Source organism: Triturus cristatus, chromosome 4_1 (genome assembly GCF_964204655.1).
Source record: "Triturus cristatus chromosome 4_1, aTriCri1.1, whole genome shotgun sequence".
Classification (NCBI taxonomy): Eukaryota; Metazoa; Chordata; class Amphibia; order Caudata; family Salamandridae; genus Triturus; species Triturus cristatus.
Window position 1 is genome coordinate 40,962,646 of NC_140585.1, and position 22,910 is coordinate 40,985,555.

At 45.4% G+C, this 22,910-nt stretch overlaps 1 protein-coding gene across 1 annotated transcript in view; it reads right to left on the bottom strand.

Annotated features, from left to right (window-relative positions):
* LOC146839411 (membrane-spanning 4-domains subfamily A member 6C-like) overlaps positions 1-22,910 on the bottom strand; it is a 173,438-nt gene that overhangs the window by 37,871 nt on the left and 112,657 nt on the right. Inside the window, exons 3-4 of the mRNA XM_085650796.1 lie at positions 6,093-6,149; positions 403-540 (exon numbers count right to left, since the gene is read on the bottom strand). Coding sequence (XP_085506922.1) covers positions 403-540; positions 6,093-6,149 — 195 coding nt within the window. The remainder of the gene's footprint in view (positions 1-402; positions 541-6,092; positions 6,150-22,910) is intronic.

The following is a 22,910-nucleotide window of genomic DNA, read 5'->3' on the forward strand; positions in this document are numbered from 1 at the left end:
TCAATATTCTTTGAAACAATTTTTAGATGTCATTTTTTGATTTTGTAGTCTATCTAGCTCAATATGGAATTTTACTCAGCGCATTCTGATTGACCAAATGAGGAATGGTAGTTACATGTGAGCACAAAAGGGGGGTTTGTTGTTTACTGGTTTAGATACCCTGTCCCTTTTGGTGGAAAAGGGGTACTCCCTGCTTATCCAGAGTGTTTGTAAATTACACTGATTGGACAGAAAGTCCTCTACATGCAGTATCTGTGTGCCAATTGCACACACTGACTATTGGCAAAATGGACACAACCTCGAACACATAAAGACAAGACGGGGACTTCAGGCTGCAGGCAGTCCCAATAGACCACACCTGATGGCTGCTTCAGCATTAAGTGCAGAAAGACTTCAACTCACCAGATCTGAGCCACACTTGAAGTTACTGAAGTAGCAGGGCGCGCTCCAGAAATAGTACTGCAGGTCCAGAGAGTAGGTGATAACCCCAATGCCAGCAAAGATGGAGCTGATGATGTTCATAGCCAGGGTAGCTCCGATCTGGAGGGGAAATGGAGAACAAGTGAGTAGGAAATGGTCCTCTTCAGCTGGAGACAGAGGAGAAGAATAGGGTGATGAACATCTGTCACTGGGAGACAAAATTGGGATTGCCAGTCATGCAGGGCATCGCACCGGGAGTTAGGGCTGGAGTTAGAAGTGACGCAGTGCTTCTCATCCAGAGTTAGAGCTGGAGTTAGAAGTGATGCAGTGCTTCTCATTCACAGTTAGAGCTGGAGTTAGAAGTGATGCAGTGCTTCTCATCCAGAGTTAGAGCTGGAGTTAGAAGTGACGCAGTGCTTCTCATCCAGAGTTAGAGCTGGAGTTAGAAGTGATGCAGTGCTTCTCATTCACAGTTAGAGCTGGAGTTAGAAGTGATGCAGTGCTTCTCATCCAGAGTTAGAGCTGGAGTTAGAAGTGATGCAGTGCTTCTCATTCAGAGTTAGAGCTGGAGTTTGAAGTGATGCAGTGCTTCTCATCCAGAGTTAGAGCTGGAGGTAGAAGTGATGCAGTGCTTGTCATCTAGAGTTAGAGCTGGAGTTAGAAGTGATGCAGTGCTTCTCATCCAGAGTTAGAGCTGGAGTTAGAAGTGATGCAGTGCTTCTCATCCAGAGTTAGAGCTGGAGGTAGAAGTGATGCAGTGCTTGTCATCCAGAGTTAGAGCTGGAGTTAGAAGTGATGCAGTGCTTCTCATCCAGAGTTAGAGCTGGAGTTAGAAGTGATGCAGTGCTTCTCATTCAGAGTTAGCGCTGGAGTAAGAAGTGATGCAGTGCTTCTCATCCAGAGTTAGAGCTGGAGTTAGAAGTGACGCAGTGCTTCTCATCCAGAGTTAGAGCTGGAGTTAGAAGTGATGCAGTGCTTCTCATTCAGAGTTAGTGCTGGAGTTAGAAGTGATGCAGTGCTTCTCATCCAGAGTTAGAGCTGGAGTTAGAAGTGATGCAGTGCTTCTCATCTAGAGACAGAGCTGGAGTTAGAAGTGATGCAGTGCTTCTCATCCAGAGTTAGAGCTGGAGTTAGAAGTGATGCAGTGCTTCTCATTCACAGTTAGAGCTGGAGTTAGAAGTGACGCAGTGCTTCTCATCCAGAGTTAGCGCTGGAGTTAGAAGTGATGCAGTGCTTCTCATCCAGAGTTAGAGCTGGAGTTAGAAGTGATGCAGTGCTTCTCATCTAGAGACAGAGCTGGAGTTAGAAGTGATGCAGTGCTTCTCATCCAGAGTTAGAGCTGGAGTTAGAAGTGATGACGTGCTTCTCATCCAGAGTTAGAGCTGGAATTAGAAGTTACGCAGTGCTTCTCATCCAGAGTTAGAGCTGGAGTTTGAAGTGATGCAGTGCTTCTCATCCAGAGTTAGAGCTGGAGTTTGAAGTGATGCAGTGCTTCTCATCCAGAGTTAGAGCTGGAATTAGAAGTGACGCAGTGCTTCTCATCCAGAGTTAGAGCTGGAGTTTGAAGTGATGCAGTGCTTCTCATCCAGAGTTAGAGCTGGAATTAGAAGTGACGCAGTGCTTCTCATCCAGAGTTAGAGCTGGAGTTAGAAGTGATGCAGTGCTTCTCATTCAGAGTTAGCGCTGGAGTAAGAAGTGATGCAGTGCTTCTCATCCAGAGTTAGAGCTGGAGTTAGAAGTGACGCAGTGCTTCTCATCCAGAGTTAGAGCTGGAGTTAGAAGTGATGCAGTGCTTCTCATTCAGAGTTAGCGCTGGAGTTAGAAGTGATGCAGTGCTTCTCATCCAGAGTTAGAGCTGGAGTTAGAAGTGATGCAGTGCTTCTCATCTAGAGACAGAGCTGGAGTTAGAAGTGATGCAGTGCTTCTCATCCAGAGTTAGAGCTGGAGTTAGAAGTGATGCAGTGCTTCTCATCCAGAGTTAGAGCTGGAATTAGAAGTGACGCAGTGCTTCTCATCCAGAGTTAGAGCTGGAGTTTGAAGTGATGCAGTGCTTCTCATCCAGAGTTAGAGCTGGAGTTTGAAGTGATGCAGTACTTCTCATCCAGAGTTAGAGCTGGAATTAGAAGTGACGCAGTGCTTCTCATCCAGAGTTAGAGCTGGAGTTTGAAGTGATGCAGTGCTTCTAATCTTGAGCTGGAGTTTGAAGTGATGAAGAGCCTCTCTGCTTCAGTCTGGACTTTGAAGCAATGCTGTGCCCGTCATCTGGAGTTAGGGCTGACTTTGAGGTAAAGATGTAGTCCGAAGTGATGCAGTGAATCCCATTTGGAGTTAAAGGTAGAGTGAGACATGACCAGAGCCTCTCAGTTGTAGGTAATGTTGCATTTGGAAGTGAGGAACTGTATTTCATTTAGTTGTTGTGTTATATTCAAAGTTCACCATGTACCACAGTTGAAGGTAGTGTCGCAGTTAGATGTAGTGTCTCTCAGCTGGAGCTAGAGTTGTAATAGGAAGTGATGCAATGTTTCTCATATGGATATATAGTTGGAATGGGAATTGATGCAGTGTTTTACAGCTGGAGGCAGCGTAGGAACGGGAATTGAAGCAGTGTTTCTCAGCTGGAGGCAGTGTTAGAATGGCAATTGGTGCAGCGTTTCTCAGCTGGAGGTAGAGTGGGGATGGAATGTGATGCATCGTTTCTCACCGGGAGGAATACTTGGAATGGGAAGTGATGCAGTGTTTCTCAGCTGGAGGTAGAGTAAAAATAGGAATTAATGCAATATTTCTCAGCTGGAGGCAGAGTTGGAATGGGAATTGATGCAATGTTTCTCAGCTAGAGGTAGAGTTAAAATAGGAAGTGGTGCAGTGTTTTCCAGCCAGAGATGGGGTTAGAATGGGAATTGATGCAGTGTTTCTCACCGGGAGGAATACTTGGAATGGGAAGTGATGCAGTGTTGGTCAGCTGGAGGTAGAGTTAGAATGGGAATTCGTGCAGTGTGTCTCAGTTGGAGGCACAGTTGGAAGAGAAATTGAAGCAGTGTTTTTCAGCTGGAGACAGTGTTAGAATGGGAATTGATGCAGTGTTTCTCAGCTGGAGGTAGAGTGGGAATGGGATGTGTTACAGCGTTTCTCCCTGGGAGGTAGAGTTGGAATGGGAAGTGATGCAGTGTTTCTCAACAGGAGGTAGAGTGGGAATGGGATGTGTTACAGCATTTCTCTCCGGGAGGTAGAATTGGAATGGGAAGTGCTGCAGTGTTGGTCAGCTGGAGGCAGTGTTAGAATGGGAGTTGATGCAGTGTTTCTCAGCTGGAGGTAAAGTGGGAATGGGATGTGTTACAGCGTTTCTCTCTGGGAGGTAGAGTTGGAATGGTAAGTGATGCAGTGTTTCTCAGCAAGAGGTAGAGTGAGAATGGGATGTTATGTTATGTTAAACTTTATTTATTTAGCGCATGTACCGCATGTTGCTTTCTTGGCGCTGCTCTGAAGGTGTTAGACTAGATGTTGCTGGTATACCTGTTTAAATAGCCACGTTTTTAGCAATTTGCGGAAGCTCAGGAGATTTGTTACAGCATTTCTCTCCGGGAAGTAGAGTTGGAATGGGAAGTGATGCAGTGTTAGTCAGCTGGAGGTAGAGTTAAAATGGGAATTGATGCAGTGTTTCTCATTTGGAGGCATAGTTGGAACAGGAATTGAAGCAGTATTTCTCAGCTGGAGACAGAGTTGGGATGGAAATTGATGCGATGCTTCTCAGCTGGAGGTGGAGTTAAAATAGGAAGTGGTGCAGTGTTTTCCACCCAGAGACAGGGTTAGAATGGGAATTGATGCAGTGTTTCTCAGCTGGAGGTAGAGTGAGAATGGGATGTGATGCAGTGTTTCTCACCGTGAGGTAGAGTTGGAATGGGAAGTGATGCAGTGTTTCTCAGTTAGAGGCAGAGTTAAAATGGGATGTGATGCAGTGTTTCTCAGCTGGAGCTAGAGTGGGAATGGGATGTGATGCAGCGTTTCTCACCGGGAGGTAGAGTTAAAATAGTAATTAATGCAGTATTTCTCAGTTGGAGGCAGAGTTAGAATGGAAATTGATGCAATGCTTCTCAGCTGGAGGTAGAGTTAAAATAGGAAGTGGTGCAGTGTTTTCCTGCCAGAGATGGGGTTAGAATGGGAATTGATGCAGTGTTTCTCAGCTGGAGGCAGAGTTTGAATGAGAATTTTATGCAGTGTTTCTCAGCTGGAGGTGGAGTGGGAATGGGATGTGATGCAGTATTTCTCACTGGGAGGCAGAGTTGGAATATGAAGGGATGCAGTGTTGGTCAACTGGAGGAAGAGTTAGAAGGGGAAGTGATGCAGTGTGTGTCAGCTGGAGGTAGAGTTAGAATGGGAAAGAATGTAGGGTTTCACAGCTGGAGGCAGAGTTGGAATGGGAATTGATGCAGTGTTTCTCAGCAGAAGGTAGAGTTGGAATGGCAAGTGATGCAGTGTTTGTCACCCGGAAGTAGAATTGGAATGGGAAGTGATTTAGTGTTTCTCAGCCAGTGGTAGAGTTGGGATGGAAAGTGATGCAGTGTTTCTAAGCTAGAGGTAGAGTTATACAATGTTTCTCAGCTAGGGGCAGAGTTGGAATGGGAATTGATGCAGTGTTTCTTAGCTGGAGGTAGAGTTGGAATGGTTTGTGAATCAGCGTTTCTCACCGGGAGGTAGAGTTGGAATGGGAATTGATGCAGTGTTTCTCAGCTGGAGGTAGAGTATGGAATAGGAAGTGATGCAGTGTTTCAAAGCTAGAGGTAGAGTTAGAATGGGAAGTGATACAATGTTTCTCAGCTAGGGGCAGAGTTGAAATGGGAATTGATGCAGTGTTTCTCAGCTGGAGGTGGAGTGGGAATGGGGTGTGAATCAGCGTTTCTCACCAGGAGGTAGAGTTGGAATGGGAAGTTATACAGTGTTGGTCAGCTGGAGGTAGAGTTGGAATGGGAAGTGATGCAGTGTTTGTCAGCTGGAGGTAGAGTGGGAATGGGAATTAATGCAGTGTTTCTCAGTTGAAGGCAGAGTTACAATGGGATGTGATGCAGTGTTTCTCAGCCTGAGGTAGAGTTGGAAAGGGAATTGATGTAGCATTTATAAGCTAGAGGTAAAGTTAAAATAGGACGTGATGCAGTGTTTCCTACCCGGAGGTAGAGTTGAATGGGAATTGATGCAGTGTTTCTCAACAGTAGGCAGAGTTGAAAAGTCAAGTGATGCAGTGTTTCTCATCAAGAGGTAGAATTGGAATGTGAAGTGATGCTGTGTTTGTCAGCTGTGGGTAGAGTTGGATTGGGATGTGATGCAGCGTTTCTCATCCAGAGGTAGAGTGGGAATGGGAAGTGATGCAGTGTTTCTCAGCAGAAGGTAGAGTTGGAATTGCAAGTGATGCAGTGTTTGTCACCCGGAGGTTGAGTTGGAATGGGGATTGATGCAGTGTTTCTCAGCTTGAGGTAAAGGTAGAATGGGAAAGAATGCAGTGTTTCTCATCTGAAGGCAGAGTTATATTAGGAAGCGATGCAGTGTCTGTTAGCAGACTGCTGTGGGGCACAATATGCTTATAGTAGCTACTTCCAGAATGAAGGAATTCATTTGATAAGAATTGAGATATGACTTCTATCATCCATGTGCCATTGGGGTGAAAGGGCACGATTCATACTCACCAGCTGGGGATTGATTTTATTCTGCACTGAAATGGACAACACTCCAGAGATGAGGAACTGTACAAGGAAGAGGAGATGAACAGCATGTTATTCATTCATTCATGTGTGCGAGCGCACTCTAACAGTATTACTGTTGTGTTATGTTAAAATGATTTGCAAACTGCACACACCATGAAGGTTCATGACACCTCAAGAACTAATGCTGGTTTACAGCACTGCTGCAGTTCATACCAGAGGGTTCTCAGCACCTTCGTGAATTTCATTACCGTGCAGATCTTTCCTGGTGTTCAATGGATAGTGCCTCAGTAGCGGGGCTTTTATGTCACGATATTGAAGACAGAATTAGCATCTGATACAGGCATTTTCGCTCTAAATATTATTTACATAATATTGTCCCATGGGACGTGGATTTTATGCAACTAACTCAAATGGGACCAACTCCAATATTTAGGACACAATGCCATGGGCCTGATTAAGATCTTGGTGAACGGGTCACTCCGTCACAGCGGTGACAGATATCTCATCCACCAAAATATAAATCCCAATGATATCCTATGGGATGTATAATTTGGTGGATAGAATATCCGTCTCCTTTGTGACAGAGTAACTCATCCGCCGAGATCTAAATCAGGCCCTATGTCGGAGGATTTTCTGACACTATTCTGCTATCTCTCCATGTTCACTTTATAGGACTAAATTGCAGATAACAAATTTAATGTCACTCCATGATCTGAGGAGTGGGGGGGGGGCTCAAAGATTTATTTTTCTTCTGCAAAGTTACCCAAAGTCTGCAAATTTCATCTCAGCAGTCATGGGTGAGTTTATCATCTTTGAACAATTTTGTTAGGGTGAAGTTTCACCTGCCCAAGGACCATGCAACTTGCCTGTTTCCCAGCCACAGAAATCCTACCTATGAAGAGCAGGACATTCTGCAATGACAAACATTTTCCAAGATATGACAGGGACAGCCCGGGTGGAAGTATTTGGGTGTCAGGGCATGAATGGAGCCCTAAGGATGGTAGAACAGCCAGTCATACCTAGGGAGACCTAGCTGGGCTGGCATAGGTGATCAGGGGGTGGAGCTAGGATCAAGGAAAATGGCAAGACCCATGCTAGGGCTTCAAGTTTGCGAGGGTTAGGGGATGTTAGAAGAGGTAGCCTCCAAGCAAGGCCAGTCTACCCACTTTGCCACACCACAGGAAGAAGGTTTATTTCAACCTTAAAAGGTTACTTTAGCTGCTTGTTCCTTTATACACTTCAAAAACATAATGATAGGTTGGGGTGACATGGTCAAATTTGCAGAGTCCAAGAAAGGGGTGCAAAGGGGCCTTCTGATGTAGTGAAGTCTGGCTATGGGTCCATGTTGACGCTGTGGCTATTATGTAACATGGATGCAGGTTGAATGAGTGAGATGCGTTTCAAAAATCTAAGTGCCTGATGTTATGTTTGTAGGGAGGAGTAATCTCCATCAGGGCAAGGGAGTAAATCACGCCGTTGCCCTGGTGAACATCCAGGCCGTCACATCTAGAGATATCTGTCGGCCTCGTGGACATCTCATAACATTGACAGGAACCGGCATCACAGCGATTCATATCAATGTTGTAAAGGTTTGACAGACCGCTCCGTGAAACAGGATGCCAACCCTTCAATCTTTTACACAGTTTTCCATTTTTCAATACCAAACTCACGAAGTGGGAATTTGTTTTTGAAAAATGACAAACGAATGACTCACACTATGGGAGTTTCCTCTCATGCTGTGGGGGCCATTATTATTTTTTTCACCGTGCCTTTCCACCAGGTTTTACCTGGCAGTGAAGGACAGCAAAAACAAAGCCATCCAATCGTCCACTCTAAAGTGGGCAGGCTGTTGGATGGCTAATCTACGATGGCCCATGCTCCATCAGGTTGGAGGAGTATGCTGGTGACGGAGATAATGCCGAAGTGGGCTCCGTTGTCGACATACGTAAGGTCAGCCCATCTCTAAATTGGCCAGGCAAACTGTGAGGTTGGCGGACAGCTGGCGTGGCCTGTCACTTAGGGTGTAGTGGCCCTTTCAAAAGGCATGTATAATGTCTGTCAGGCCGGGCAAAAGTCAGCCTGGCAGACACTCATTCAGTTCTGGTCAGGCAGCCAGTTACTCTACATGCGCTAAATGCACAGGCGCCAGGCAGACTGAGACAAACTTTGCTGGGCTGAAGATTTCACAGTCGATGGGTGGGGTCTGCTCAGCCTGGCAAAGACCTGTAAGGGTCTCCCCATTATGATGAGGGGGTGTATCAGTAATAGACCCTGACCTGGGTGCTTCCATTGTAAGCCCTGAACTGCTCAAGGATGACTGCCAATCAGTGGCGCCTTGTCACAGAGTGTGGTGGAGTCAGCAACTCTCACTGACCCCATCCCACTTTGTGACGATTGAGGGAAGGACTTCCTCTTATTGGCTGACCATGAGAAGGTCAGCCAATGAGAGAAGGTGGTGTGATCTTGTTTTCCCTGCCTGAAGTGTCCCACTCTTTCTGGTGCCTTCTGCTCCCCCTCGCGCTGAACCTGCCATCACTAAGTACCTTTTTTTTTAATGTTGGCGTGTGTACAATGTATGTGAATTTGCAAGTGTGTGCTGTGAATGGATGTATATGTGTGTATGTGCTTGTGAGTTGTGAGCGTATGTGTGTGCACATGTGTCATGTCCCACTGCTCAGCCCCATTAGAGGCTGTCACTGGAGGCGAGTGTACCCCAACACTGCTGAGAAGGAGCACCCTCTCCACTAAGGTCTAAACCGGCCCCTAAGATACTACTTACAATTTTGAGTTAGAGCCTAAATTATTTGGCATTTAAAGAGACTAGAATCACACAGGACAGTAAGATTTCTGGCCTCAGGGTCAGCCGACCAAGCTGAGGTTTTGGGGAGAGAATTTGGGGGGGTGTCAGCAAAATCTCATTTGGGTTAAGTTTTATGATGACATTTTTCTATTATCCAATCATGCTCAGTGAAGAGCATCAAAAAAGGAGGTTTCAGACCTCTTAGTGGCTTTGGTCCTCCTGTTCAGATTTTGAGTATCTTCAGTGTCCAAGAAACAACAAGCACTGCATGGCTGAGGAGAATCCTTTCACTGGCGCGGTAGCAGGAGTGGCCAGTTGTAGTGATACACGTCTCTTTGAACCTACAGCCCAGTAGAGTCTCCTTGGCTCTTCAAGAAGCACAAGTTTGAGCCAAATGACCAGCTCGGGTGGGAGAAACAGACAGACTGTGACCCATGCAAGACCCACTACTTACCTGGCGATAATACATATTGGGTGATGAGACCATCAGGAATACACTTTATTTAAATATGGCCTAATGGAACCTTTCAACAAAGCATGCACAGAAGTCTACCCTATACATTTGAAAGGCTTTAAATTTATATTAATGCCTCATGCTAGTGCAGGATATACAAAAGGGTGTAATTTAAAATATAAGCACTAAGGTGAGTAGAATGAAGGCAATACATGTAATTTATATGAAAATGAGCTCACGATTGCATCATGCATTGTCTTCAGTCTGTAATGTAATCAATATAAAAAGATTTGTAGAGCACGGTCCAACCATCCGTGAGGGTATTGAGGCACTGGGTAGGTGCGGACGGTGTGGAGCATCAGTTGAAGAGCCAGGTCTCCAGTTTCTTGCCGTGAGTTGTGAGTGTGCTGGTGGATCTTTTGAGGGAGAGGGTTCCAGGTCTTTGCTACTATATAGGTGAATGAGGAGCCTCCTGCCGTGAGTTGTGAGTGTGCCGGTTGATCTTTTGAGGGAGAGGGTTCCAGGTCTTTGCTACTATATAGGTGAATGAGGAGCCTCCTGCCGTGAGTTGTGAGTGTGCCGGTTGATCTTTTGAGGGAGAGTGTTCCAGGTCTTTGCTACTATATAGGTGAATGAGGAGCCTCCTGCGGTGAGTTGTGAGTGTGCCGGTTGATCTTTTGAGGGAGAGTGTTCCAGCTCTTTGCTACTATATAGGTGAATGAGGAGCCTCCTGCCGTGAGTTGTGAGTGTGCTGGTGGATCTTTTGAGGGAGAGGGTTCCAGGTCTTTGCTACTATATAGGTGAATGAGGAGCCTCCTGCCGTGAGTTGTGAGTGTGCTGGTGGATCTTTTGAGGGAGAGGGTTCCAGGTCTTTGCTACTATATAGGTGAATGAGGAGCCTCCTGCCGTGAGTTGTGAGTGTGCCAGTTGATCTTTTGAGGGAGAGTGGTCCAGGTCTTTGCTACTATATAGGTGAATGAGGAGCCTCCTGCCGTGAGCTGTGAGTGTGCCGGTTGATCTTTTGAGGGAGAATGGTCCAGGTCTTTGCTACTATATAGGTGAATGAGGAGCCTCCTGCCGTGAGTTGTGAGTGTGCTGGTGGATCTTTTGAGGGAGAGGGTTCCAGGTCTTTGCTACTATATAGGTGAATGAGGAGCCTCCTGCCGTGAGTTGTGAGTGTGCCGGTTGATCTTTTGAGGGAGAGTGTTCCAGGTCTTTGCTACTATATAGGTGAATGAGGAGCCTCCTGCCGTGAGTTGTGAGTGTGCCAGTTGATCTTTTGAGGGAGAGGGTTCCAGGTCTTTGCTACTATATAGGTGAATGAGGAGCCTCCTGCCGTGAGTTGTGAGTGTGCCAGTTGATCTTTTGAGGGAGAGGGTTCCAGGTCTTTGCTACTATATAGGTGAATGAGGAGCCTCCTGCCGTGAGTTGTGAGTGTGCCGGTTGATCTTTTGAGGGAGAGTGTTCCAGGTCTTTGCTACTATATAGGTGAATGAGGAGCCTCCTGCCGTGAGTTGTGAGTGTGCTGGTGGATCTTTTGAGGGAGAGGGTTCCAGGTCTTTGCTACTATATAGGTGAATGAGGAGCCTCCTGCCGTGAGTTGTGAGTGTGCTGGTGGATCTTTTGAGGGAGAGGGTTCCAGGTCTTTGCTACTATATAGGTGAATGAGGAGCCTCCTGCCGTGAGTTGTGAGTGTGCCGGTTGATCTTTTGAGGGAGAGGGTTCCAGGTCTTTGCTACTATATAGGTGAATGAGGAGCCTCCTGCCGTGAGTTGTGAGTGTGCTGGTGGATCTTTTGAGGGAGAGGGTTCCAGGTCTTTGCTACTATATAGGTGAATGAGGAGCCTCCTGCCGTGAGTTGTGAGTGTGCTGGTGGATCTTTTGAGGGAGAGGGTTCCAGGTCTTTGCTACTATATAGGTGAATGAGGAGCCTCCTGCCGTGAGTTGTGAGTGTGCCGGTTGATCTTTTGAGGGAGAGGGTTCCAGGTCTTTGCTACTATATAGGTGAATGAGGAGCCTCCTGCCGTGAGTTGTGAGTGTGCCGGTTGATCTTTTGAGGGAGAGGGTTCCAGGTCTTTGCTACTATATAGGTGAATGAGGAGCCTCCTGCCGTGAGTTGTGAGTGTGCTGGTGGATCTTTTGAGGGAGAGGGTTCCAGGGCTTTGCTACTATATAGGTGAATGAGGAGCCTCCTGCCGTGAGTTGTGAGTGTGCTGGTGGATCTTTTGAGGGAGAGGGTTCCAGGTCTTTGCTACTATATAGGTGAATGAGGAGCCTCCTGCCGTGAGTTGTGAGTGTGCCGGTTGATCTTTTGAGGGAGAGTGGTCCAGGTCTTTGCTACTATATAGGTGAATGAGGAGCCTCCTGCCCTGCTTCTGCGAATGCAGGGAATGTGTGGGAGTGAGAGCCAGGAGGATCGAGGTTGCGGGTTGAGGGGGGTACATTCTGATACAGCGCTTTGTAGGTAAGCATCTTGGAATGACAGCATTTCTGAACTGGGAGCCAGTGCAGTTCCTGGAGGTGAGGCGTGATGTCGGTGCAGCGGGGTAGGTTGAATACCAGTCTGGCAGATGGTTTGGAGCTTGTGTGAGAGGTTAGCGGGTGTTCTGTAGTTGAGTGCATTGCTGTGGTCTAATCTGCTGTCCGGGGGGAGCCATTTGAAGATCTTCCTGAGCATGCGGAGCATGTTGAAGCAGGCAAATGTAACAGCGTTGATTTGGGGTTTCATGGAGAGTTCGGTGTCCAGGATGATGTCCAGGTTTCAAGCCCTGTTGGTGGGAGTCGGGTGGGTCCCAATTCGGTGGGCCACCAGGTGGTGTCCCAGTAGGAGTTGATGGGTCAAAAAATCATGACTTCAGTTTCTCAGCATTGAGTTTCAGGCAGTTGGTGCACATCCAGGTGGCGACTTCTGTCATGCAGCATTTGAAGTATTTTTGGTGTTGATGGGGTCTTCTGAGATGGAATCAGTTCATTCAGTTTCCTTTATCCCTAATCCTAGCTAATGTCTAGATAAGCACTGGAATTTTGCCAGTTTAGGAACTTCCTAAATGGCGCACACACATACCTGCTCATCGTGTTTGTGTTTTTTAAGTCTGCTGTTGGCAACTGGGCTAGGTGCCTCTTTGTCCCTATTTTGTCAATGTTCATCAAAGGGTCAGATAGCGCCTTCCTGGTGCAACCTTGGCGCAGACTGTTTGTCATGTAGAAGCTCCTTCTGGAATGTAGGAAGCTAGATTGTCCATGAGAGACGTGAGCACAGGCGCTATATAATACATATATATATAATATTTCTCAGCATTACTATGACAAAAACTAAACTTGTGATCTGTGACAAAGGCCGTGAAAAGGAAAGTGTGAATTCCCTTGCACATTCATCCAAAGCTCCTGGCTATCCCTCTAAACATCATGTTGCATAAATATATGTAATATAAGCTACTGCCACACTCCCATCCTATAAGAATAATGTAGATACATCTAAATGAAACTCTAAGCAACAACACATAAACTGTGTGTAAATGATAGAAGGCACACAGTGTTTTGGGGAGGATCAGAAATAAGGCAAGGCATGCGACAGTAGGAGAGGACTCAAAGGGTGCGAAGGCTCAAGCCGGGTTTGGTTAGGGAATAAAGACATGCGACAGTAGGAGAGGGCTCTAAGGATGCGAAGCCTTGTGGTGACGCTTGGTTAGAGAAGAAAGACATGTTAGGTTCAGTGCTAGACCCTGGGTGCACAGTAGAGCCAGGCGATCGAAGGAGTATAACAGGCGCATGGTGTTGAACACAGCTGATAAATCGATGCCCCCCTCCTCTCTCAGATCACCGAGACCCTCATGGGTGAGTTGCCGTGCTATATAATTGATTGATTGATCATCAAGCACTGTGAAGACCACTGGCTTAGAGCTTGCCCTACGAAAGAAACCTGTCTACAAAGGCCCAGGATGCCACTGGACTGCATGGCTTAGCAGATTAATGCAGCCGCTTGCTGGATGATTGTTGCTAGAAGGCAATAACTGGTCCTACCTCCTCAGGTTCAGCACTGCTAAGAGCATCAGGAACAATTACTGGTAACACAACACTTGACCGATCATCATTGGCCAGAGGATATAATTGAGACAACGTCCTGGAGCAATTTCACCAGACAAGGGTCACTATTGGTGAAGCAGATGGCGAGAGGCAATTAAATTACTAAACTCCTCCTGACTAAGAGATGCAAGCTGGTTGAGACTAGGCGGTGAGTGATCAGGGTATATATATGAGTGATCAGGTGGTACAGACATGTCTTCCTTTTCTTGGCTTCAAAGGGTTATGGAGGGATTGTGCAGAGTTTCAGCCACAGTAAACTATGTTAAAGAAAGCGGTGAGGCTGCATCGTTCTTACTATGTTTCTAGGCTCTGTGCTGCGCAGGGTCAGTTCTTGTCTCTCTGTAACAAACGTTACTGTGCCGTATAGAGTCAATGCACATTTCCCATAAGTATATCACTGCTGTGTTATATGTGTGCTCACAAACGCACGTAAGGTCATTCTTTGTTAGGGTTTGGTTGGAAGTGCAGTTGTCAAACAGTTCTTTTGTCTCTAGTACACACAGAGAGGGCTTTGAAAATGATTCCTTTGACCCATTGGCTTCTCCAACTAGGCTCTTTCAGCCATTGGCTTGAGACTTTGTCAATCACACCTTGACTCAGCCCAAATGAGTATTTCTTTCTCACACAATGCTATTGGTTGTTTGGGTGTATCTTTCCATTTCACTCTTGTTCCTCCCTCTCACCCCGTCTTTCTGCCGCTTCCCCCTTGTGCCCACTCATCCAGCTTGGCAGCTTCTCATTCGGACCGTGAGAACCCACTATGGTTCTTACTTTATTTTGTTTTTACAGTGGACGGCAACTGAGCATTTATAAAAGAAAGCTTTCTTTTCATTTCCATCTTCCTTTTTCATAGAAATGGAAGACAGTCTGTACTGATGGCTTCCTTGCCTTCATTATAGTCATCTTGTTCTGCTTTGTCTCTCTTGCATTCTATTATATCCATTGGAATGGTAATGTGTTTGTATTTGTATCGGCTCTTCGACCTTCCACGAGCGCGCTTCTCTTGATGTCCACATTCCTGCTGGTCTTGGAACCGGAGGAGGTGTCGTTGGTGGAGAAGGACTAATACAGGATATCTGTTGAGCTGCTCCTGAACTATTGGTGTTTCAACTTGGAACAAGATATCTCATTTCTATCCGGCTTGGATTATTATGTTACAATTTGGCGATGAGTTGTTGGAACTGTTGAGACACCAAGCAACTAACGTATTTTCAATTTTATATTTATTGGAAATTGTGGAGTTTGGTTTCTGCAGAATCTTGCACCGCCTTTGGAAACATGCAGTGGCAAATGGCATTCTTGTGAGTATCAACTTACAGTATCTTCGTTGGATACCACTGGCACATACCTTTGGGGCAGTTACTTGAACTGTTACTCTAGTAGCAGGCATCTTGTGACGATTCGGCGTGTGACTCAGATTCTCCAGGAATTCGACGTCCCCGCCGAAAACATGCCTTTTGTCTGTTTGAATTGTTGGCGCACAAGCAGTAACTGCAGGTAAAGGTCACAGGGCGTGGACACGCATTCGTCTATGTTCCACCATTTTGGTGGTACATTCCTTTTGTGATCTTCGTGCGATCGCTATGGTGTTTGGTGTTCAGTTGAATGGTCAACCCCAATGGTGTTTGTGGGCCAGCCGAACCATTATTGTCAACCGTTTTCCTCACAGCACAATACAGATGTGGTCTCATCTATCGGGGTTTCTCCACTCCTTTTAACGGAGAATTCCGCCAGGTAATACCATTGTCATTAAGTGTATAGGAGCAGCATTTATCAGTTTGGGACCTGCTCATTACTGCATTACTGTCCATTGGGCTTTTTAACACTTAAGGCGGTGGACTAGTCCCTGTTCTAGGGTGAAGTGAGGACACTGTGGTGGGTGTGAAAGACATACATCATGTATTTCTGTGAATTGGTTCTAAACTCTAGTGACGAAGGGACACTGTAATATTGTAAGGTATCCCCTAATTTCACTTTGTACTATGGTAACTCAGAACTTTACACTTCAGCCCCCACAAGCGTTTTGGCCGGCAGGAGGGAATCCATGCATGAAATGGGCGGAGTGGAAGTTGTACTTCCAGAACTTTTTGGAGACTATTGAAGAGGAGGACGAAATGAAACTGTGACGTAAAAAGAAGATTTTCTTGCATTCCGTAGGACCTGAGGGATTGGAGGACTGTGAGCAAATAACACAAACATCAGGGGTGGTGATGCTAATGTATTTGATGATGCTTTGAGAGATTTTAAGAACCTTTTTCCCCCCAATGTGTGTGTTGGGATAGTAAGGTACACATTTTTCAGAGAAAGCAAGAATTGAGTGAAAAAACTTGATCACTTACAGGAACAGCTAATTCGAGATCAGGTGGTCATGCATACATGTGACCCTGCTGTTCAAGAGAGATTATGGATTAATGGAGATGCTGATCCCAAAGATATTTTAGCCATAGTGCGGAAAGGAGAGTTATCCAGCCGTAGCGCTAAGGCTCTGACAGTCGATTCGAAGGAACACTGTGAGGAAGTGACTAGTAAAATCAAGAGCAATGGTCCACATAATCCTACAAAAGAGAGTAATAAGCTGCATGATCCTAAGAAAGATGGGCTTAGATGTTATCGTTGTGACTGTAGATCACCTTTAGCCTATTATACATTTTGTTCTACAGATAAACAAATGTGTTTAATATGCGGGGTAATTGTGTATTCCTCTACGGTATGCAAGAAAAGGAAAGGCTTCGAAGTAAAGTGTGTGGAAGAGGGAGGTTCCAGTGAGGATGAGTGCTAAGAGAGCAATGTTTTTTTTTTATAATGTTGTTTATTGATTTTTATTTTAACGTTCGTGGACATTAGAGTAGTTGAGGATTGCACATATTTTGATATAACATGTAGTACAGAGTTGCAGTTTAACACATCCATAGTTTATATGAAGTTATTAGACCCATAATAGCAATCTGTTGTACCACTGTTAAACAATACAAACTATACAAACTGAATTCAACTTTGCTTATTATGAACGTATGCCTTATGAAGTTACCGCAGGCGCCTCTGAGCATGCGCGTACGCCCGCCATTGCACAACCAGGCTTTTCTTTCTCCACACAAGGACACAGGAAGTTGCGCACCTGGCAATACTCACCTTAATAGCCAAACCACTTAACATCAATCAACATAAGTGGCCATACTATATATAGCTCGATGACTCTCTCCTCATTCCTACATCGGGGAGGAACGGGAGCAGTCACCCAGGAGCAACGCGGGAAATTTTCCTTGAGGCAGTAAGAGTTTGAATGAAGGATGACTGTGTGTGTGTTTAACTGGCCACACCAGGTATAACTGTGATTGATTGTTGTTTTTCCTGCTTCTCAGACCACATTTTCACGCCAATCGTGGTCTGTGTTTCTCTTTACAGGGTTTGATAACAGGGGTTTCCCCTCCCCTCCTCCCATGGGGCAAGTAGCTTTGGTTCTTAGGGTAAGAACAGTGAGACCCTACCTCCCTTTTTGCTTCTCTGAAATCATGTACACATATAGAGTGTCACATGTCACATGAGTAGTCACTCACATATTACTGAAACAGTGCATGTATTGTGTTCAGTACCTTACCGCGACCAAGGTTTGTTGTTATATGTTTTCTTTCAACATTTCTTTTACAGGCTTGAACTCAGAAGCCATCCAATTGTGGAGAGTGACACAGGTCACACCCACACAGTGGTATTTCCTTGCCACCAGTTAGTAAGATCAGAGCCCCCCCCCCTTTTTTATACTTTAGGTCCTGATGAATGCCCTGGACCCACCAGGGCCAACACGACAGAAACATGTTGACCGCTTACACCACGGTAGGGGACAATAATTTCCCCATACACCGTTCATTGATTTTAATATCATATAGTTACCTATCACATTAAAACATAACTAGATAACTATAATGATTTTTATTCACACTCACTTCCTCACGGGCCCTCACTTAGTTTAGGACTGCATCCCTGTCGTCAGGTGTATGCCCGCCCTCTATCAAACCAAGGTTTTAGATGGCGAGGACTGGTCAATGATGAAGCATGACACCAGGTGGTGTGTGAGACCAGTCCATCACTTTTTGTGAGATGTCTTCACTCACAATATAACCCAAACCCCAGAGTGGTCACTAGGAGCAGCTTATTGTGGTTAACATCTTAGAGATGCCCCCTGAAACTCAACCAACTCCCAGTGACCTGAGTGGCTGCGCAGGCTGCCACCCCCAGACATGTTTCTGGACCCCTGGGTCGAGAGCTTTCTGCTCTCGGGGGCCTGAAAAAATGCACATCCTGGGACGAGGTGCCAAGCCTCCTCCCCCAGGATGGGCAGGGTTCATGAAGCTTCAATGGCATGCCGCCTTTGTGAGGTTCTCCAGACCACTTGCTGTACTCAGCAACTGGTCCCCACTGGTTCTACCCCCCACTTTGGGCGGGAGACCCGGCAGGAAAAACAAAGTGAGGAAGAGAGGTGTGCCCACCTCTGCCAACTCCACCCCTAAAGTGGGGGAGGCGAGGTGAAGCACAACCTCGAGTCCCCGCCATCTTGAGGATGGGGGACCCAGCCAACCAGGAACAGGCTCCTGACCCCTCCCACTGGAGAGTGGCAGAATAGGGGGTGTACCCACCCCAGCGAAGGGACCCATTGGTCCCTGCCCTTTACTTACCTGTAACGCCCCTAAATTTAGTATTTAGGGGCACCCTGAACCTTCCTTCCTCAGATCCAGAAACCACAAGAAAAGAAGAAGGACGAGAAGCTGTGCAGAGCTAACAAGAGGACGACGCCCACTGACTTGGCCCCAGCCCTACAGGCCTGTCTACCCTCGAACCTGCTCCTGCAAAACCCTGGCGGCCAGCAACCGTAAAAACCCCGGAGGACCTGCCTGCATTCACTTTCCATTTTAAATAGGAAACAAGGGGACCCTACCCACAAGGAGCCTGGGTATTATGTGTTGTGAGGAAACAATAGCTCGTGTGGATCAATGATTTATCAATGCAGTATATAGTATATAATAATAAGAATGAAGGGGGTTTAAACGAGATGTCAGAAGAAAAGGCAAAGCCATACACAGTGGGTCTTATTGTAAAGAATGTTTTTCCTTTATATTACAAAAGTATTTTCATAGAAAGTAGACATAAATACAAAATACAAATTGACATTATACATACAATTTACAAAAATAGTGTCCCAATGAAAAAAATAATAATCAACCTAAACAAACAATTAACAAAGTGCAACATACAAAAAAGGTTTTCAATTTTCTATTCCAAGGCAATCATAAACAAATAATGATTTAAGTTAACACTCAAGCATTCTTTATAGATTTGCCTTTCAAGTCAACGGCGTTTCGACCCTGTTCCAATTTAAAGGGTCTCGTCAGGACAGTCTAATAAGGGGGACACCTAAAAATAAGGAAAATATTTGTCAAAAACGGGAATTCTAAAGGAAAGTGTGTTTAAGGAATTATTGATGTTAAGCCTATCTACCTTATCGTCCGGGGCAGGTCTAGCGTTTAAATATACAGTGACACCGTGTTTAAGGTGAAGGTTTAGATACTCACAGGTACTCAGCCGGGTACTGTGTGAGAACGAGAAACACCATTATTATCACAGCCATTGTTCAATAATTATCCTCATAATGATACACAAGTTTCTTACTTACCCCTGTGAGGACGAACTCACACGGAGGCAGTTACCCAATGTTTGTATGTCGGCTATTGAAGTAGCTCGATACAGGAATTAAATATTATAGCCAGTCTGCCGAGGCTCCAAACTGCTAAATAGCTGTCGTTATATTTCCAAGAGTCCAGTCAACTATATCAAAGAAAATAATAAGGGGTAAAAATGACTTATGGAATTGAACTATCATTTATAAGGGGAATCTATACTAAAGACGGACACGCTGCTCCTACCTCTTTTCTTTACATCCAGGGTTACGAATATCCCGGAGGGTGCTACAGCAGGCGAATGATGTCCTGTCTGTTTGGTACAATTACAGCTGCTTCTCCCGTGAACACTGGACGTGTTTGAACTGCAGCTTCTGGTGCCAGCCAGAAACCGCGAATCCAGCACACTCTGCACCCACCGAGCCTGGCCTGTGTTTGAGTGAACAAACACCACAAGAAGGTTCCCCCGGCGATCCTGACCCGAGGTCCGGTTACCCCTGACCTGCCTCAAGCCTCCAGACGACGCCTGCAGCCTCACTCCAAGAGACCCCCCACCCTACCGCGACCAGAGCGGGTAAGAAAATCCGACGTCCAAAGGCACCCCTGCACCCGTCGCCCCACGGCCTTGTGTGCCCAACCCAGTGGTGCCTAACCATCCCTCTACATCCCAACTCACCCCTCAAAGTGGTGGTCGCTCCTGGAAGATCCTCGTCCCCGAGCCTGCAGTGTTTCTTTGTCCCGGAGAATCTCCATTGAAATCAACAGGGCACCCGACCTCAAAACTGCAGCCTGCGCCCGGCTGCCCTAGCGCCGCTGAGGGTGCCCCTTTGGTGCTAACTTGGTCCCCAACGTGCCCTGAGCTTAACCCTAGGAGCCTTGCTCCCACAACCCTGTGGCCTGCTTGCTAGCAGCCTCCAACCGGAGTCCCCCTGTCCCCCATAGGATAACATTGGCCCTCAACACTCTGCACCCGGCCGCCCGAGTGCCGCTGAAAGTGCAAAAACAGTGCATCACTGGCCCTGGGAGACCCCTGAGTCTAACCACAGAACCCTAACTCAAAAGACCGATTACTTACCTTGAAACCGATAACCCATTTCTCCTCATAGGATAACATAGAAACTTTTTGAGAGAAAAAGTGTCAAAGTGTCGACTTTTGAAAACTGCTAATATTCCTTAAAAATCAGCCGATTAACCAAAACGCATTTTCTCAACTGTTTTCAGGAAATGTCCCAGTGCTGAATCCAGGATCCAGCACTGAGTAAGAAAAGTAACGATAACCTAACTTACCTGCTAAGTTAATTTCCTCCCATTGGATAACATTGGTGATTCTATGTGAAAAGTGTCAACTTTTGAAATGCAATAATATTCTTTAAAAATCGTACCTTTAACCAAAACACATTTACTCACCTTTTTTCAGGAAATGTCCCAGGGCTGAATCTAGGATCCAGTCCTGTGGTTAGAAAAGTAATCTGAAAAGTGCTTAACTGCATTTTACTTAAAAAGCCCATTCAATTGAATATACTATACCTGCTAAGTGTTGCAATCTGCTTTCTTAAATCTGTAATCAAAACCAGTACCAGTTATACTGCAATTCTGAACTGTGTTCAAACAAGACACTTACTGCTGCAAAGTATTTATATGCTTACCTGTACCAGGTTTGCTTGGTTCTAGAAATAAAACAACAGTATATTTGTTTTATACAAAACAATTGACCTAGAGTTCAGTTCTTGAGTGTGTGAGACCATTTACTGACTGTGTACATCAAATGCTTTACACTGCCCTCTGATACTGCCTTACTGCTCGACCAAGCTACCACTTTGGAGAGTAAGGTTCTATCTAACTTTAACCTCTGCCAAACCTTTGGAGACTCTTGGACTCTATACACACTGTACCTCACTTTGGTGCAGTATATATAGAGCCAGTTTCTTACATACGCATCCAAGTATACTCGGTAGAGGTATGGGATTATTTGTGTGCTATAAGTGGTGTAGAATTCTAGGGGCCAACTGTCTGCCCCCCGGGTCTTCCCCCTAGCCAGCTGCTGTATGGCCTCCATTATTTCAGTAGCTGTTATGGGGGTTTCCAAAGTTTTATAATAGTTAGGCGGCATTTGAGCAAAGAGAGCAATGTTAAGCAAGTTATGCACTGTGACACAGGAAATGTAATTCAAGATTGTCAATTCATTTTGAACATTAGCTAGAATTTGTAAGACAACAAAAAGAAACCAACATGTTTGATGACTATTGGGGGAGTTAATGTACAAATGTATGGGGGTTCAGGCTCTCTTCACACTATTGTTAATGAAGATGGTTGGAACACAAAGGTTTCTAAGAAATTGGAAGATAGGTTATTAGAAGCAGATATAAACCCAGAAGATTTTCAGGAGAAAAGATAGACATGGTTGGTTACAGAACTTTGGTTTTCTGATTCAAGAATCGGGAAGCTGTAGGAAAGTTGTGCACTGCCAGGAGGGGCCCCTCAGTGTTAGGATGGAAAGATCAGGGTGAGTTACACATCACTCTGGATCCTAATAGCCCTACACCAGTCATGATAGTGCATGAGAGAGAAACCTTTGGTTCTGATATGTTGAGGAAATTTCCCAGAGTCTTCAGAAGAGAAATAGGTTTCCTTGAGGATTTCGAACATCGCATTGTTTTAAGAACTGACGCTTGCCCCAAAATACACAAAGTACGTAATATTCCCATATTGCTCAGGAAGAGGTGGAAAAAGATTTGGAAAAACTAGTCAAAGTCTAAGTCATTAAATGGGAATACTCTATCTTACCTGCAAAACAGTCTCAGACACCATAACCCAACCAGACTGCTAAGATCTAAAGACAAAGCCTTTCTGAAAATTCTGCAAATTCGCACTGCCAGATATGGCGGGAGATTGTTCTCCTATCTCGCTCTCTTCCACTAGAATAAACTAGTTTAAAAAGCTTTTGAAAACATGGCAATTCGAGGTGATTGGTCTAGCTCAGTTGTTGTTACTTGTCTGTATTCTGTCTATCGCCGAGATATTCCTACAGGGATGATTTGTTTTTGTGCTATATCAAATGTAGAATAAAATTAACAAACCTGATATAATAGAACCTATTGAATCCTCTGAATGGATTTCTTCTGGTGTGGTGGCAAGATGTAGTAATGGCAAGATCAGGTTATGCATTGACCTGCGTCATGTGAACAAAATCATAGTAGTGGATACATTTCCACTGCCAAAAATTTAAAAGATTTCACCCTTGAGTAAAGATGCCCGATGGTTCTCCACCGCTGATATGTCAGCTGCATACCATCAGATACAGCTGAAGGAATAAAGTAAACAGTACACAGCTTTTATTACGATGACAGTCTAATTCCAGTATAAGAGGATGCTACTTGAGTTGGTATCTGTGGCGGCCATTTTCCAAAAGCTCATTCATCAACTATTTGGGAAGTGGTGAAAGTGAGGTGTTTTCAGGATGACATCTTGGTATTTGGGAAGGACAGGCAAGAGCATGACAAAGTACTACAGGAGGTATTGGGTATTCTAGAAGAAAAGGGACTCATTGTTGGGCATAGTAAATGTACGTTTGCAGTGCAATCTGTGACTAATCTGGGTCATGTCTTGGCTGGTGAATGGGTGGCTACTAAGCCAAAATTGGTGGAGGCTATCCAGAGTGCTTCACATCCTTCAAACAAAGACGAAGTAAGGTCATTCCTTGGTCTACTGAAGTTTTACTCCAAGTTTGTGATGGGGTTTTCTAACAGGTTGTACAACATCAGACAATAACGTAAGCCCCAGTCTTGAAGTGCTTTGAC